General features: G+C 45.9%; 1 protein-coding gene across 23 annotated transcripts in view; it reads right to left on the reverse strand.

Moving 5' to 3' along the window:
* Positions 1–67: 67 nt before the first annotated feature.
* Positions 68–18,996, reverse strand: part of AAK1 (AP2 associated kinase 1) — an 85,499-nt gene continuing 66,570 nt past the window's right edge. For 8 of the 23 annotated variants that reach the window (XM_055820231.1, XM_055820224.1, XM_055820220.1 and 5 more), the window contains 2 exons: positions 16,301–16,405; positions 68–6,451 (listed from right to left, as the gene is read on the reverse strand). In XM_055820231.1, coding sequence (XP_055676206.1) covers positions 5,292–6,451; positions 16,301–16,405 — 1,265 coding nt within the window. In that variant the 3' untranslated portion in view covers positions 68–5,291. Of the gene's footprint in view, positions 6,452–6,485; positions 7,912–12,558; positions 15,382–16,300; positions 16,406–18,996 lie in introns of those variants that run through there. The other 15 variants (XM_055820232.1, XM_055820233.1, XM_055820229.1 and 12 more) reach the window with 4 other exon arrangements.

Below are 18,996 nucleotides of genomic sequence, written 5' to 3' on the forward strand. Positions count from 1 at the left end.
TTCTTTGTATCCAGCAAAAATACTTCACACAGGGAGGGGAGAAGGAAAGCACAGCAGCGAGGATGCATTGTAATCAGATACAGTTTTAATAAAATGTACGTAAGTTTACAACTCAAACGTTTCTTCATGATTACCAGAAACACAGATGATCACACCCGGAGTGCAAAACTTGACTCCATCAAATCTGCAAGTCAGAGGTACTTCCAAGACCGCTAAGAATTACCTTAATAACCAACACAGTGCAAATGAAACACTGCTCTTAGGACAGGAGCCACAGATTGTTTGTCACAGTTAGTGGAGACCACAGACGCTTCCAGCTCCCCCTTCTCCATCCACGCAGAAACAAGGGAGTTTCTTTCACTGCTGGACTCAGCGTGCAGTGATGCTCTACCAGCTGCGTCCTACACCGAAGCAAGCACCCTGTCCTCCCCACCCCTGCAAGCAATTATTTCTCCCTTTGGAGGGGAGAGATTGGGGAACAGTGGATCATCATTATCCCTCTAACTTCACAGGGGAGTACTTCTCAGTTGGTGTGTGGGTGTGAGAGTATTTACCCTACCTACAATGGAAACTACAGACTGTAGCTTATTTTTAGAAACACTAACAGAGCTGATCAGGTTTCAGGAATGTGTTTCAGAATGGAACAAGATTTCACTGTCAAGATACTACTGTAAAAATGCTTTGGGGTCTTTTAGTGTACTGAAAGGCCTTGATTTAACACCATGAGAAAACAAAACAGAACAAGAACCCACAAAAATTCAACTCCCCAACACAAGAGTCTTTGGTGGAAGCTGAGTTAAAGTAATTGATTACCACTTTGGAGTGATTGAGAGTTCAGCAATTAAACAGATCTCACTCAGTCTTACTTAAGTCACACTGAAGACATGCTTCAAGTGCTGTGTGTCATGATTGCTTACATGGGTTTGCTGTTATGACCTTAGTATCACCTATTGTTGCATGCATAGTGTGCATTACAGATTAAGTGTGCGCTGGCTTCCAGAGATCAAGATTGTAAACTTAAAACCAAGTACGACTAGTGCTGAGCTGGCTGGAAGGGAGAGGAGATATGGGGACAGCCCCAAAAATACTGCGGCAGGCTGCGGAAAGCGCAGGTTAACACCACGGCAGCTGGTCCCGTTACGTGCATTGTACAAACATCATGGCAGTGAGGCACAGAGAGCCAAGCCAACTGCTGGTTTGGTGTTTTTTTTTTCCCATGCAGAAACTCTGATTAATCACTTTGAAGAGAGACTTTAAGTGCATTCAAGCTGAAGTTGGCAATGGGTAAGAACCAGTTCCTTTCCCTGCATGAATCTACGATTGTCGCAGGACTGCAGCGATAACTGTGGGCCTCTAGCCGTGCACAAGGACCCAGGGCAGTTAACAGAATTTTACTACAGCTTTAAAAAAAGATAAAACCAGTGGTTCTGTTCAGAAAACCAACTTCAGAACACTGCATTGAGGCCGTACCGGTCTTATTTCATTACGATCACCGGCTGCAGGGCAAAGAAAACAATTAGCGCTATTCTTCCACATTCGTTAAAACCAGTAAGCTTCAGAGACTATGGAAGCGAAATTTCCACTTACAATTCATCATGCTGAAGCTGCAGTACTGGTAGTACAGGATTAGGAGGAATACAGGCTGGAAACAAGAAGGATATCAGACTAACAGGCACTGAAATTCAGTTTTCTGACCATAACCGAAAGTCCCATTACTTCATAGGTCACATGCAGAGATACAAACAAGCTGCCTCCATTCCCCAAAAGAGATCTAAAACCATTTAAGCACTAGATGTACACTGGCAGGATCATTAGCTTCTGGGTCACGGTTAGCTTGCTCTTTGTGTAAAGTGCTTGAAGAACATAAAAGCTGCCAAAATGCTAGCTGAAAATTCAGCCTGACCCGACCTGAATCAGGGCTGTAAACAAGCCCGCACACCTCGCTGCGCCTTGGTGCATTTTCCCTTTCTCCCTTGGCTGGCAGTGCAGGATAGCAAGGTCTGAACTACACGCAGCTCATCTCCGCCTCGCCGACACGAACACACACGCAAGAGGCAAGGGGCTCCAGACCAAGCATGAAGGTGAACAGGCTAATGCTTCTCCAGCATCAGCTACGTGAGACCTGGACGTGGTACTGAAAGAAGTTTCACAGAATTGTCCAAAAGCAATTTTTCAAGTAACATGAAGGAAAGGAAGGAGAACCTGAATCCAGTTAGCAGAGGTAATACCTTGAACTGTCATCTTATACATTGGTACCTGCTCACCCCAGCGAAGCATCTCCCTGTTCCACAGATTCATCCCTGCACCACCAAGGCCTGGCCTCCCTTCCAGCAGCTTTCTGAGCAAATTGAATAGCTCGAGGCCAAATTCAGCCTCCTGGCTGCACGCATGGCCATGATGCAGGCTGTGTGCTGAAATAAATCTGGGCCCTTGTGCCCAGTCTCCTCGGTATCCCTTGAATTCACAGTTTGTTATCCCAGTCATTCTCAGCATCTCTCACTGATCCAGTCCAGCAACAACCGATTTGGGGGTATATATTTAAACCAAAAACAACTGCCTTTTGGGTATATACTTAAATGGAAAATTGACAACAAAACACAATAAACAACAGCCTCATCTTTGCTGGAAAAATATGTCGAGGGAAATCCAGAAATTTCTTTACAGTACTTCTGTTTTCAAGAGGTGGTGACAAGAGGATAGAAAAATCCCTAAACCACCGGTATGCACCAGTATTACTTAACGCAGAGCACAGCAGAGCAGGGCAGGTTTCTGGCTCCACACAAGTTGACCTGACCTGGGCTCGGCAGATCACTATTCACCAGCAACTGGGCTGTGCAAGCCAACACAGCCTCCCTGCTTTCAAGTATCCTCCCTCCCCACCCCAGGGCTTTAAGATCTTAAGAAGTCTATGCTTCTCCCTCTCCCAGGCAATCCCCACACCTAGCACAATCAGCAGAACATTTAGCTCGTCTCTTGCAAGTGAAGGTATTTTGGAGGGGAACTGAGTTCGGGGAGGGGAAAGGAAACAGAGCAGTCGGTGTAACTCCTGTTTGCAGATGCTTCGCTAGTCAGCTCCCAGCATTCAGGGGTTTTTCCATCCATCCTCCCCTCATGCTGCCGGGCTTAAAAGTCAGCAGCAAGTCAGCCCCGGACTGTGCAATGTTCTGCTTTGTTTAAGCAGCTTTTACGTGCATCTTTACTATGCCTATTGCATTCCTTTAATACTTATCTGGACAATGGACAAAGCTATGTACTGGAGGCCCTGCCAGGTTTTTTCCCTGCAAAACTAGACTGAAGTCTGTTTTTGACGGCAGAAGCTCTCCCAGGTGTGACCCCAGTGAGTCAGGAGGAGCTACGGCTGATCTTTCCCTCTCTTAGAGCGACAGTACTCACAGTACTTTCTCTCTGAGTACAAACACATCAGAAAGCAGGCAGGGCAGGAACCTGCTCTACGTACAACCAGCCCTGATCTCAGCAACCTACCCATTGCTCCAACAAGTCTCCTGCAAACACCAAAGACCTCAAAGCCACTTGCAGGAAACACCCAAACGCAAAATAATATGTCCTTTGCCCTCAGTGCAAGCTCCAGCTCACATGACAATGAACAAAGTCCCTTGAGAAGTGGCCACCGCAAGACTTTTAAGAGACTTGGCCAGATGCTACTAGAGTAAATGGGGATTTTTTTCATGAATGTCAAGTCCTTAAAAATAAAACTATCAAATTTTTTTTCTTGGGAGACATTCTGCAGCACCAACACCCATTAGGAGGATGGATTATGGCACAGCAAAGATTCATCAGGGACCCGGAGCCCAAAGAGTCCCTGTAACTGGATGTTTTGAAAGCCAGTCCACACTTACAAGTAGCCTTTGCAGGCCAGAAATAGCAGATCTAAGATAACTTATGCAACCAGGCATTTTGTGAAATAAAGATGAGAGGTTTGTTTCACTCTTATCTCTGTCTTACATTAGTGAGAAGAGAAGGAAGCAAAGCCTGCTTTGTTTCCGCCCAGCTGCCAGCCCAGGCATTTTTTTTCCTCTAAATGCTATATTGGGATTCACTACATCGATGACCGAACAAAAAACAAGTTGTCTTTCTCTTTGGAAACATGGTAGAAAGCACAGTATTTCAGAAACAGAGCAAAGATTACCAAAGGAGTGTGAATGGATTTTGTTTAGGTTCATCCTCAACAGGAAAACAAAAGGCAGAATTTACAAACACAGAGTCAAGCTCTCTGCTAGTATAAATCAGTCTAACCAGATTGCAGCCAATGCTGAATTACACCACTGAGGTATGTAGATCAGGACACCTATCGAGTTATTTGCATAATAAATTTCTCCATAAGGCGTATTTTTAATACTGTAAAAATGCACGGCTCTCTCCTTCACAACACCATAAGCAGATTTCTGGGTCCTACACTTTGGCATAAACCAGACAGGAAATATGCAAGTAAAACTGAAAGCTCTGCCCAATCACTCGATTTTCCAACCAAGAGCAGTAATAACAGCCTGACAAATCACTTTGCTGAAGTTCACACATCTGAGCATTTGCAAAACAAGCAACTGAAGTCACTGTGGGTCCTTCCACCGACTCCTCTGGGCTCCAGCACAGGCCCCCAGGCAGAAGCACTTCCACGTGTTAACACGTCACAGCGAGCAAAGAAATGCTGCATGCGCGATGCCACGGCTCTGCTCACAGCAGCACTGCACAAACCCGGTACCAGCCATCGCCTGCCCTGCTCCCACGCCGTGTGCCTATAACCTACAAACGCACACAGCTGAACGGCTCTGGAGCCGCGGCTGCCAGGTCTGTCACCACTGCCAGGCAGCAGGGACAGACAAGCCCCCACTGATAAGAGAGAAGTCGCAATAACCCTTTAACCTGTGTAATCGCTTCATTTCCAGAGCACTAGCAAGTCCGGCTTGACTTGCTCTGTAATTAATAAACCTTTTCATTCATCTTATAATGCATTTCCCCAGCCAGGACCAGAAAATACAGAGTATTACTGGTTTGGAAAAGCATCTAAAAAATAAATGGGGGGGAAGACAGTGAGAGGAGGAAGGTGAGAAGCAACTGAAAAGGATATGAAGATCCTGAGATCCAGGCATTCAGACTAACTAACATAACTTAAAATGGTTCAACTATGTATCACTGCAAATAGAGTTCTGACCAAAAAAATAATAATTTTTTTTTATATATATATATATATTGCTATGTCATTCATTTCAACTAAAAGGTTCAAGGTCGTGCGAGAGGTGGTCCTGTGGGAAGCACACCTCCGAGCTCACAGCAGATTAAGGCTTTTGCTTTCCCGCTTTGGAAGGAAAGGGTGCTGAAGCAAACGGATCCCCGCCGGGCAGGTCTGTAGTCCTGGAAGACAGAGGGGCAACAGCAACAGATCCTGCTATGGCCTGCCTGTTGGTCTGAGAAACCACTTTGTAAGCAGCTATGGGCTTGGCTTCGAGACCCTGTCCGTCTTCTGGGCTGTAATGACGGGAATATTTTGACAAGGACTGTGGACGGAAAGGCTTGTTAACCACAGAGCCCAGCACGGCTTCCTGGGGCAGCGCGTGTCCTCCTTGGTTTCTCTCACTGGCACTGCCGCCCTGCTCTTGCGGCACACCTTTAGAAGGGATGTTTTCCTGCGTCTCCATAGCTCTGACAGAAGAGGGATGAATATTGCTTAGCTGAGTAAACCCGGCAGAGGGATACTGAGGTCTCGCCGAGGCCATGGACCCACGCGTTGCCGAATCCAGGCTTGGGAACATTGGGTTAGCTCTGTGTTGGACATCACCTCCTTGACTTAGGAAAACGGGTGAAGCAAACGGTTCCTTAGCCATACTGTGGGAAGTCAACTCTTCCACGCTTTTCTTTTTAGTGAAAGGGGCTCTCAGAAACACATCTGCTTCTTCTGGATGTCTAAGAGCCACGTTGCCCTTGGAGATAAAAGGAGCTTTGGTAAAGACATCCACCTCATCAGGCACTTTTCTTGAGCTTCGAAAAGGAGCCGTGGCAAAAACATCCGGTTCGTTAAAAACCTCCCCGGTGTGCAACTGGAAGGCAGGGAACAGCGTCTCCCCTGCTCTAGCCTGGGAAGACTGGGAGTGGGGATCTTCTTTGGAGGCCTCACGTCTTTCCCTGGGTGCAGGCTGCAGGAACCCTGCGCACAGCTTGCAGGTTTCCTCCTCCTCTTCCGAATCCATCAGTAAAGGCCTGGACCCACTGCAATCCAAGATATCTCCTTCGTGGTCTGTCCCCTCGCCTTCGCTGCTGTAGAAGGAGCTGTTGCTTGAAGGGCCATCTCTCGTTATGTAGTCTGACTCTGAGTTGTGCTGTGTTTTCACCGCCAGCATCTCAGACTGACCCTTGTACAAAGCAAGTCCATCACTGCCAGAAGGTCCTTTACAGAGTCCAAGAGCTACAACTGGGAATAGGGCCGGATCCCTCTGCAGACCTAAAAATGCAAGAGAAGAGCGTTACTCAACAAGCCCCATCTCCTCAGTCGTAAATAAGAACGAAAGGTACTTATTCCACAAGAAACATCATGCCGTTCAGATTTAAATCACCATCACGCATGAAAAATGGGAAGGAGAGGGGGGGAAATAAAAGAAAATAAAAATGCCAGGGAAGGTATCTATGACAGACACACAAACTGACACACAGCTCAGCACTGCTTCACAGCTTGGGGACACCACAAGCACCGGTTTTCCGAGATGGAAGATGTTTGACACACGAATGGGCACATCCAGCACTCCCAGCACCACTCCACAAGGTTTTCTCTGCCACCCACAATGACGACCACCATAGGAGAGGTTCCTGCTTCATAACACTGCTGCCTGGGGTGAAGCTCCAGCAAACAGGCAAGTTTTGTCATTTCATTCTACACTGTTGCTTACTGACTGCCCTACAAGCAGATCTATAGCTTGGCACAGCCTCTACTTCTGTCAGCCATCCCACGGATACGTGGAATTACACTCGGGCATGTAAAATACACAGGGATGCCCTACAAACTGCTAGAGTAACACACACATTTCAAAGAATGAAGGTCAGCATAGAGCTTTTAATGAATCCTGGTAACTACAGCAGCATTACTTTAAACCACTGCGAGACAAGTGATTTTAAACGCTCCATACCATGACTTCACATCAGGTATCTAACATAACGATCTGGCTTGCTTCTGTGTTAGTGTAACAAGACAGAAGACTGCCCTCCTCCAGTTACAAGAGCCCAAGATGGGGTTGGTTTTGCCTTACAACTCACACAGACAGAACAGAAGATATCTTACCTTCAAAGAACTACTGGCGGGTTAGGAGTATGTCATTGGACTCATGTTAGCAAGAGGATAGGAAAAAGGCACGTGAAAACTAAGCAGTCTGAATTGCTGAACGAATGAGGAGGGTAAGGAGGTTGTTTGGTATCCACTGACCAACGCACCCCGCTGTGACAAAATAGCATCATCGCCCAGGTTACTCGTTCACACTTGCACACCCATCGCAGCCTGCAAGGCACCGTTTCTTGATCAAGTCTATAGATGCATGCAAGTTAACCCCTTCTCAGTCACTTCTCACAATTAAAGACACAGTAGTCGTTCATTAGGCATCAAAATCTGTATTTATTGGGAAACTATTCACTTAGATACATTACACTGCTGAATAAAGACAGTGTAGATATGTGAACATTTTATAAGTTACTCTACAAAAATACTATCTATCTTTCCTGAAGCCTATGTTGCCAGCAATGGTTTAACCTTAGCTGCTAATCTCAGATTACAGGAACAGTACGTCTACGGTGGTGTTTTCTTCCAGGAGGCTGGTTATATATTTACCAGGTATTATTGTGAGATTTTGAGAATACAGGCTGAAGCAGAGCAAGACCAGTTGTCACATCACGCAAATGCCTCCGAGTTACCCAGTCCTCGTTGAAATGCAGCATACAGGAAAACAAGGAAAGGAAAAAGGCATTTATCACGGTGAACACTATGCCAATGCAAACCAACGGCCTGCTTTTCACAAGAACAGCACAAACAAGTCACTGGCTCAGAATTTTCTCTTTAAAGTTACTTGCGTTAGTAGGCATCTACGTCCATGTAAGTGGTGACATTTATGACAGAGCAAGAGGAGGGTTGACAGGACAGAAGCCTGTTTGCTCAGGACAGGAGCAGCATGCGTCTCTGAACTTGGAGGCATTCTATGATAGGCAGAACGCTCTATTTTCAGAAAAATTACTTTCTCTAATGCTCTCTCTGCCCATCATAAACGAGAGGGGCACCAGACACTTGGAAGCCGTTTTCTCCCTTGCCGAGGCCAGTATAGGAGCTGTGAATTACTCTGGGAGGAAAAACATGAAGCGATGCTTGTTCCGGCCTTCAGTTAGGAGCTGGTTTCAGTCAAAGCTGCAAGGCAATACAGCACGAAGAGAAGGGCCCTGATAAATTGAAACCAATGAAAATGGGCACCACAATAGTAAAGCACAATGGGCTACCTGAGAAGTTTGGGGATTTACAGACAAGAGACGAGCACTATCTACACTCCCATGTTCTATTTTTCTGATGCTGAAGGACGAAGACCTCTTTTCCAGACACCATCCCGCAGAAACTGATCCCAGGCACCTTTTCTTTCCCGCATTCTTGGGCTGCCTCAGTTTGTTTCCTTTGACAGAAAGCGAAGGGACAGTCCCAGAAGGAGCTATGGCAGCATCACGACAAGAAATACAACCTCATGCCAGCATTTTACTGTAGCTAACACCTGGGTGCACGTTTAACTAGACCGTGGCTTAGACAGCTCCTCTCACAGTTGTTAATCTCGTATGTTAAGAGGTCCGAGCTACGTTTAGACACTGACGTGGGCAATCAAAGCACAAAACCCCACCCCGCTTTGCAGAAAGGTCAGGTTAGAGCTAACGAGACGAGGTCACTGCGCGCCCATCAGCAGCCATAGCTACAGGCTTTGCAGATGAACGTTTCAGAGGCACACGCTGCATAACTTTTAGCACGACAGAGAATTTAAGTCTGCCAGTGCCGACGGATGCTTCGGCAGGTCTGAGATCAGAGACCAGCGAGACCAAAGCACTCAAGGGACAGCTCCACACGAAAAGGCATGGCAGTTTTGTTCTGTGTTACAGTAAAGGCGAAAAAAGGTCACTCCACGAGCTGGCAACAGCATGAGGGTAAAGGACAAATCTCATGAAACTAAGACAGTGCCTTTTTGTTCGAAGCCCTGCCCCTTCCCTGCGATCACTCTGCTCCCGTTCACACCAAGGGCACCGCTATGCAAGAGGCCTGAAAAGATGCAGGCAGATGGTTTGCTTGAATCAACACACAAAGCACCCACAACCCCTCGTGCAAAAAGAGAAGACTCTTCTGCAGAGGCAGCATTTCCTAACATCTGCCTATGCCAAGACGGACACCACCAACAGGCAGCTGCCTCTTTTGTCCCCTCCTCCTCTGGACTCCCGAGATCTGTGCGTTACTTCATGAGGAAGCATCCATTACGTTTTCAATTAACACTGAGGTTTTAACACACGCACACTCCTAACAGCTGCAAGCTTTACAGCATTAAACCTTTACAGAAACTTGAGTTTACAGATGAGGCTTCTCCCTATCCCTGTACAACATTTGTGTGTATTTTTTTATTCCAGGGTCAGATATACATACTAAAAAAAAATAATCATAAACTGTATGCAGGCTCCTTTTCTGCAGGGAGAACCTTAGTCATAAAACCACTTATCACTCGGTACCCCAGGAATACACCCTGCATGTATTCAGAAAGCAACCTGAAAAAAAGACCATCTGCCCGAGTTACAGCACTGACACATCGAATTCCCCCACCTTTTAAAGGAAAATTGTGTACTGAAGTGGCAAAGCACGGAAATAACTGACACGAAGGCTGTAAAAGATTCACTTTCCCTATGACAAGGGGCTGCAAGGAGGCGGTCACCAGGATGATGACCTCATTTCTGGAGCAGAGCCCAGAACAAGCAAGTCAGGGGAGACTGAGGCATTCCTAGAGTCTACAGCTACTCTTCCACCGAGGAACTCTCCTGATTTCATCAAGCCAAAGTCAGGAAGGTCTCAACACGTGGTAACTGGCAGGTAAAAGTCAGCATAATTACTAAGAAGCAAGTTCGGCATTTAAAAAGGGACAAGAGATTTCTCATTCCTTCGTTCTTGAAACAGTAGCGGTTTTCCTTGTATTCCCATTCCTAGAAGCAGTGTAATTAACAAATACAGAACTACCCTCATACAGTGCTTTCAGCGAGGAGGTATCAAAGCAGAACGCCGAAGGTCAGCATGACCATTACTGTGTCACTGGACAACAACCGGGACAGCAGAATTCAGCATTTCTACCCAAAGCCACTGCACAGCAGCAGATCTGGGGGCAGATCTAGGGTTCTTCAGCTCCAGAAGACAAGGAATTTAACGCTCAAGTTTTGGCACACTTTGTACAGTCGTTTGCACCCTGCAAAGTGAGACAGGGCAGGCGTTAAACACACCAACCCCACGCACCGCATTCCAGCAGTTTATGAACAGACTGACCAGCTGGAGCCTAACTGCATCGTTCGGTTTCCCCTCATTTGCCCTGTGCACAGGGAAGTGTTACGTATGCAAGTCGTTTTTACAACGCAGCCTGTGACCATCTCAAAAAAGCACAAGGCAAGTTTCTAGGAGTTAAACTCCCTCCCGCGCAGGGCAGGAGAACAAGTCTCACACCATCAGTAATGTCCTTAAAACACCCCCTACCAAGCAACCCACCTTTCCTCCCACAGAACAAACAGATCTGATGCTGTGCACGGAGCCGGCACTCCTGTACATAGGCATGCCTGTCCCCAGAGCACAGCTTCTTTCAGTTACGGAAACGGACTACACAGGAACGAAAAATAAACACAAAGAAATTCCCTTTTTTCCATCCATCCCCCCCAGTCTACGTTTCCTGCTGGAGTGATGCAGTTTCGATGTGCAGCACCCACACGCCTCAAAGAGAAGTCACAGGAGCTAGCCTCACCCAACTACCGGTAACCGAGTTAACCGCTAAGCCTCGCTCAGAGCACTCCGTCATGTCACATTCACGCTTCCCCCACATCTGTGCCAGCTACTCCCCAACTCTGACTCCCATGAGAGCTCCTGGACTAGTAAACGCACTGGCTAAAGACAGTCACTCGCTCCAGGCAGGCATGCACACGCTTCAGGTGCTACTGCAGCACGCTGTGTGCTTGGTGATGCTTTCTGTAGTCAGAGACCCCCACGCTCCACATCATGTTTGCATGGATACCCCAAAACTTGCTGAACTCTGTCTTCGTTCCGGATCACAGCTGAATTTAGTCTAAAAAACCTGTTATTACAATGAAAGTTTTTAAATAAGGTGGTTTCAGAAAGTCACTAGGGGCAATATCCTGCAAACCTTCAAGCTGAAGAATGCCATCATCATTCATTTACAAGAAGCTCCCTCTATAAATAATTTTGCTCTATACAGAGATTCACTCAAGCTTGCGACGAACAGGCTCTTAGAGGACGCAGGTGGTCCGCCACAACGCCACCAGTGCCAAGATTCTTCCACCCATCTCAGACTTCTCCAGCAGGCTGGCTGGGGCTGCAGGCACTGTGCAAGTCCTTCATACTCGGCCGAGCCCCAGGGAACCCGCCAAGGACTCGGACAGCCCAAATTCAGGAAGCCGCACCTCCTAGTTTTGGGACAGATGCTCCCAACGCGGTGGATATTGCCAGAAATCACATAAATTTGCTGGTCTCTGAATTGTGGGTGTGATGCTTGTGCTCATCCCGGTAAACTGTGAAGACTCTCAAAGCAGGGGGCAGGTGGAAAACCAAGCCCCCTGAGTAAACCAGAACCCACATCTGCCTTCCAACCATTCCTTTGAACACCTTGGTGCCCCAAAGCAGAGTCTACCCTGGCACCCAGAGCACAACCTTGACTTGAAAGAAAACTGCTCTGCGCGCTGGGGTTGCATTTGTAGTATCTATCAAAAGAAGCAAAAGCCAAGAACGCTACTACGAGCTTCAGCCTCCTAGGGCAGAAAGACTCCCCTGCCACCCTGACATGGCACCCGGGGCAGAGAGGGGAAGGACCCCGCGGTGATGTTGCCGACTGCAGGTTTTACTGCTACGTAACACCACCTGACCCTACAACCCTTGAAAGGGGACAGAAGCCTCTCCCGCGGCTTCAGACAGGGCTCCAGCCCGAGCCATAGAGGGAATCATTCTTAGGCCGTTTGGGGAACACTGGGTACCAAGCACCTCGCGTGAAGACACTGGCTGGAAGTTCCATTTCCTCCTTCAGAGCAGCAGCTTTCACACAAACCCTTTCAACGCCCAAGCAGCATACCAACACGAACGTAACGCCCATAGGACAGTCACATTTTTTGGAGATTAATCCCCAATTACCCACTCATTTCATCTCCCTCACATTTTCCATTCATTCCGCAAGTAAGTGGCGAGTATTTTCTGATGAAGGCGGTCTAGATAATAGACGTGTCTAAAAATGTACGCTTCCATTGTATCGTATTTCCCACCCAGATCCATGAATAGCTACTTGAAAAAGCAATAAAATAAACATTCACATCTGCTTATTTAATAGCATTATTAACAACCCAGTGCATTTATAATTTTTTCCAGAACCCTTGAACAAGCGCCATTAGATTTAAAATCTTAAACATTCTTTAAAAGTACTTTAATTCACAGAAATCTTTGTTTCTAATATACAGTAGATGGTTACTTTTTAAAATCCATTCTCTTTTCATATAATCTCAGTATCTGACTATACAATAACTTTCTATCTATAGCGTCTTCATGTTTTCCAGTCCAGCTTGCCTGTGCTTTAGGAATATAAAACGAAAAAATAATAAAGTTCTATCCACAATTTTACTAAGGTCATTTCCATAGTTCTCATGTAAAGCTTCTCTTGGAAAGTGCAGTATACACATGTAATGATACAACACACTTAAGCAATACTTTTATTATTAAGTGTAGGTTTTAAAAGAAGAGTAATGTAGAGCAGACACAATCGATGGTAGTTCTATTTACAGAATTTGTTAAACTAAGTGTCGGGAGGGGAACAGCAGAGAGACTGGAGATAGGAAAGGAGTCGTCACAAACTTTGATTTCTTTCCTTCTCAGCGAGAGGTCAGTACATACATATTTCAGTCGTTCATACTTTCGCACGTGGGAAACTGCACTTTTACTAATACAGCTACATACACATACACAAGGTTAGCAGTAAGCTATTAATTATTCCACTACAGAGGAAGAGTCCTTCTGTTCAGAAAGAGCTTTCAAATACAAGATAGAAATTCTGGACTTCATGACCATAAGCCAATGAAAACAAGTTTAGCGTATCCAGCTAGTTGACAAACTAAGCATGTGAAGGGAAAAAGAAAAGGTAAAACCCATCAAGTTGTAGCAGCACTTATTTCAAACCGTCTGAACCGAGTGCATGCTTGTTCCACAAAGAACAAGTGGAGTAAAGTCCACGGTAATCTTTGTCTACTGAAACAAATGGTTCCATACTTACTGGTTTGCACTATATGCAGTTACAAGAGAAAACGGGGAACCCAGAACAGATACCAGATGCTTGACTAAAACCATGATTAAAAATAAGACAGACAACCGTAGAACAATTTGTTTCATACACAATTTACAGTAGGTTGGGGGGATTTTCTTTTTTTTTTTTTTTTCCTTTCTCTCCAGTCAAACACAGAAAAGTTGTCACAGAAAATACATCTGCTGCTGCTGCAATGCCCTTTTCATCCAAAAAAGTTCGACAAAATGCTCGTCACAGCCATACTCACATGTATTTGGTTCAAAACCTTGTTATATTTCACTTAGGGTCATTTTTGCAGCTTTAACAATCTGGGGTTTTTTTTGTTAGGGTTTTTTTTTTTTCCTCCCCTCCCCCAAAGAAGCGCAGTTCATTCACAAGCAGGATTGTTAAAAGCAAACCATTAGCTGGGGGCAGTCCGGAAAACTCTCTTCATATGCACCATCACCAGAGGTACTAGGCCAGACAGCTTCAGGGGAATTCGGTGCCTTCTCCTCCTCTGAAGCATATACTAGCAATTTGGAAACATCAGCTGCCCTAACCCGCGATCTGCAGGAGAGGGACGTCCCTACCGAGCTCACCTGGCCCCTTCCTCCTGCCCAGTCATCAGAAAGCAGGAAGAAAACAAAAACCAAACCCAAAAACACAAACGCAAAGATTGAAACACAGTTGTTCACGCACTACTCTAAGGCGAAAGGAGTCTGTTGTACGCAGGGATCATACATCAGCTACAATTATCTAATTCATTTACAGTTAGGCTTTCCACGGTGCCATGTGTACATCTCAGCGGGGTGGCTAAGGACGGTGCAGACGGAACCATAACAGGTTTTTTTTGTTTGTTTGTTTTTGTTTTGTTTGTTTTTTTACCAGCTGTAGAGAGGACTACCTGGAGAACTGAGACAGAATCTTTCCCAGGGCATGGGAAGATGGGGAGAAAGGTGGGCGACTGTCTCCTGTTGGCAGCTTTGTTTTTCTTTTAAAGGGGAGGAAAAAAAAAAAAAAAGCCCAAAAGAACCACAACTGAAGGTAACTCTTCTGGAAATGAAAACGGAGGATTAGGTACGTTACAGAAACTGCGTCTGCTACTGTGTCACTGCTACAGGTCTATGAGCTGATCCACCAGCAGTAAAGACCTGGCTATGTTGGGAAGACTGGACTCAGAGCTTCCACTGTTGTTTCTAGAATGCCCACCTGAAAGTGTGAGAGATAGGAATTCAGTATTGAACAGGACACACACACACGACAGTTTCAGATGTTCAAGATCAAGCAAGAAAAGAAAAGAAAAATTCAAAAGCAAAACAGAAAGTTTGCTCAAGCTCTTCTCATTACTTGCATCACGATAGCAACAACATCCCCTGCTTGCTCTTCCACCCTCTCCCCACCCCCCAACCCCAGCTCGCTAGGCTTGCACCGGAAAACATCACCGCAGCCAACAAGCCTCTACAAACCATTTCTTTTCCCCAAGGTTTACAACCAAGCTGCAGAATTCTGTCCTTACTAAAGGCACTATAAAGCAGTTACAAGAGCCCCCACAACCTATAAAAAGAACTATTCTAAGTTTTAAATCTTGAAAATTAGTTGCTGTTTTAAGAGCACCTCTGAGCTGGCAGCTACTTCAAGGAGAATGGAGCTACCACGTGGCTTCCTAGAACTGGTACTTTGACACTGAAGGGAAGATGCTCCTCTTTACTCAAGGTAGGCTATCTTGGCCCAGCTTGGCTAGAAATCTTCTCTCATTTTCAGCAGGAGCAGATTTTCTAAGGTCTCAGAACTTTTACTAATGAGCATCAGTCTCTGAAAGCTAGCATTAGATGCAGAGCAGGCATACAGCACATTCCTGCCATGAACAAAAGTGGGAGTTAGGGAAATAAGAAAAACCAAACCAAAAAGAAAAAAAAAAAAAAACCCACACAAAAGGGAGCCCTGGAATATGCCTTTAAACCTACACTAGCGTATAAAAAGCTGTAACTAAAACTTTTCAACAGCGTGACTGCAGAGAGAAGACCTACTTGACTGACCAGACTGCAAAAGGCTGCCTACTTCTGTCCCTGCAAGACTTACAAAACGCAGCACTATTCTATGTCTCTTAATGAAATGCTGCTTCTTACACTGAGCCCAAACAAGGCTGAAACTGTTGGCAAAGATCACGTTGATGTGATCTAGGTGACGGGCACGCTGTAAAAACGAAACACCTTCCAGTTTCTGTCCTAAGGACTCTGACTGCTCAAAGCCCTTCAAAGGGCGTGGGTACCGGTCCACCAAACTTCTCACACTCAGTTCCCACAAGCACCTTTGAAAGACATCAGTCAGAAGTGAAAAAACTCTCTTTTAGCAGGAGTTTCAGAGTTATAAAGGATTATCATAGTCTCCCTTTCTTGTGCCTCACGCCAGGTTAAAAGTCGAAGGACCTTCTTTCACTGGCTTGAACAGTAAATAGGAACATCGGGGAACGCAGAGGTATGTGCGCGCCCTGCCTGGCAGGCTGGTAGGAATTTCTTCACGGGACCTAAAGATACTTGCACGCCTCTATTATCTTTTTGGACATGCAATCTTCTCACAAACAGAGAATCTAGAGAAATTTCAAGGCCAATGCAAGTCAGAGAACAACTAAGCTCACTAAATACTACGGTGATAGCACCTTACAGTTTACAATTTGAACTAGTTCACGTGTGCTGCAGCACCATTGCCCCAGAACTAATTTATGTTACTTGTTTTCTTTTTTTCCTTCCCTTTTTCACCCCCACATCCTGGCTTACCTTGTGAATTTTTGGATATCAACACTGGAATTGGGTCAAACTCATCTTCTGTCACTTTTTCAGAGCCCTCAGGAGCATCAAAGCCTGATATCAGGTTAGTATCTTCTGCAGCGTAAAGGAGAAACAGAGGTAAAGAAGCAAAGATAGCAGAGAAGGCTGGTTAGAATTGCTAAGAAGTGTTAGAACATCTTTATGTTTTCTGAGACAGGGTTTAGAAACAGGAGTTTCATTTCAAAGGTGAAATAAAGTTGGTAAGTCTTTGGTAAAAGAAGGTAAGTAAGAGAGCCAATTAAATACAGAAGTGGAGAGGGGAAAAAAACAACCAAAACAAACCAAAAAGCAAGCCAAGTCATGAGAACCAAAATAAAATTCAGCCGATCTGAAGGCTTAACAACTGGCGTAGTTCAAAGCTGTGGTAAAAGCCTGCAGCTTAAGCTCCCGAGGACCAGAGGTATTCCTTGCCATCGTCCAGTGGCTGTCAGATATTAGTACAGTTTAAGAGCGCAATCTGGCTCTCCCGCTACCAGCTCTCATGCACAGGGAGAAGAAAAGGGCTGGGGAAAAAAACAAAAAAACCACAGAAGAAATTCCAGTCATCTATGTGAGACAAAACCCCTGAGCTTTCACCCAGAGCAATAAAGGAAAAAGTGCAGTATGAAGTCAGATTTCCAAGGTGTTTTGAAGCCTGAAGACATAACTAGATACTGAGAGAGATGATTTTTTTTTTTTAAAGGTCCCTAGAGCAGTTCTGGCACAGAAGTCCATTGATTTCAAACCACGTCAGCCACAGTTAGACACCTGGCAGGAGGCACTTTCAACAATCTCCCCAGTAGAGGAGACATTTATCTGCCTTATCAGGCAATTACGTCCCTTTAGAGACTTTCATACTCGCTGTGCATCACTACTTGTTACTTCGGACACCTAAAATACCTTCTAAAAGCTGGTCCAAAAGCTGGACCAGAAATATGGTCCAAAAGCTAGGCCACATTTCTGAAAGCCAGCAAGGACACGTACAAGTCGATGGTTTCGAAGGAACAGGAACGTTCCTGTTTGACTCCTACCAAGAACAAAAGCGCTTTACCTAAAGATGACAAATAAGCTAACACGTTTGGGGTGAGATGATGCAAGAAACCACTTGTGGAAATACAGTGTCCTCTTGGAGGATCAGACCCAGAAACACACACCCACAAATTTTATCAGAGACCAGCCTGCAAAGCATCAAAGACACAGAGGTGTTCCGCCTTAATGGAAAGTCTCATCTCATCATCATTCTGCATCTGGAGTTACCTGTTTGTGGCTCTTCTCAACCTACCTGGGAGCCTTTGCAGGCATCCTATTTCCATTTCACTTCAGTTACACGTGCAATTGCTCATGGCTCTGAAGTCCGCTGGACAAGAAGCTCCTGAAGGAGCACTGCCCACTTGTGGACTATCTTTCCTAGGAGGAGGGAAAGGCTGGCAAGTCTCCCTACTCAGGCAAAACTCCTTTAAAAGCTTTTGAGCTCACCTCGGTGACTATCTATCACCACAAGCAGAAAAATTCTCCCCTCTCGCACACGTGCAGCTTGGTGCTGTATTCGGCAAATGCCAATTTGAAGGCTGAGCAAAAATTCAGAGGCCAGAAAAAAGCAAAGGACAAGTGAAAGGATGCTATGGCATGGCTGGAGCATCATTCCATGCTCAGACCACGGCTGCTTTTTCATTCCCTTGGTCCCACCGCTAACTTGCGGCGCTGCAGTTCCACAGGCTGATTATACCCACGGACAGCAGCATCTGCCCCAAAGGTGCTTTACATCACCAAAGCCAGGATAAACAACAAAAAAAAAAGATTGAGACAGATGTACAGTTAGTGACCGCACCCAGAGCTGTAAAAGCAGTGTCTGAAAACAAGCCATAAATGAGTTTGGGAAGATTTTAATATTTTTCTCCTCCCTGCTGCTAACAGAAGTCTCACTTTCCTCATCAAATGCGAGCCGTTCTCATCGCAGAGGGAACAGCAGGGCAGCCTGGGAGAAGTCATGCAGGAGTCTGTTAATTCATTTTCTCATTAAGTCACACCGATAATGTTTTGGCTTTGCTATGTTCCAGACATGGAGTAATAACTGCTCGACACACATTTCAAGCCATTTACTCAAAATAAAGTGGCATGGAACTGTATTATAGCAGCGAGCAATTAGAACAACTGCTTGTTTAAACCCAAAAGCTCTATGAAAAACACAAACTCATTTTGAGGTGCCATCAAGTGTAAAAATTGATTCCAGACTGTTTTTACCGCGATTCCTCTGAGGACAGACCGTTTTCTGTTGCTATAGGGATACTTACCAAATAAGCTAAGCAAAACCCACCGTCAAGGGGCACCCAGTAGTTCGGGTTTGTGCCCTGGGCCTCGCTTTTCACAGCGGCAAATAGCACAGAAGTTCTGGTCTTCGCTCCCACCTGGGTGGGCGGGCGCTACCCGATACTCACTGCAACCTTTGCTCGTGCGAGTCACCCGCTAACACCTGGCATTGCTGCCAGGGGACATTGCTGCCAGCCACAACCACGTCAGCCCACACCGTGCAAGTTGCACTCCAGCCCACAGCTCTTCAAACTACCGCGGTGCCGCTGCTCCAGCCACACCGCACGGAGAGGGCCCGGGTTTCAGTGGGATGCTCTGCACCCTGGCGGGGGAGGGCGGGGGGAGGGGAGCCACCTCAG

This window comes from Falco peregrinus, chromosome 17 (genome assembly GCF_023634155.1).
Source record: "Falco peregrinus isolate bFalPer1 chromosome 17, bFalPer1.pri, whole genome shotgun sequence".
Taxonomy (NCBI): Eukaryota; Metazoa; Chordata; class Aves; order Falconiformes; family Falconidae; genus Falco; species Falco peregrinus.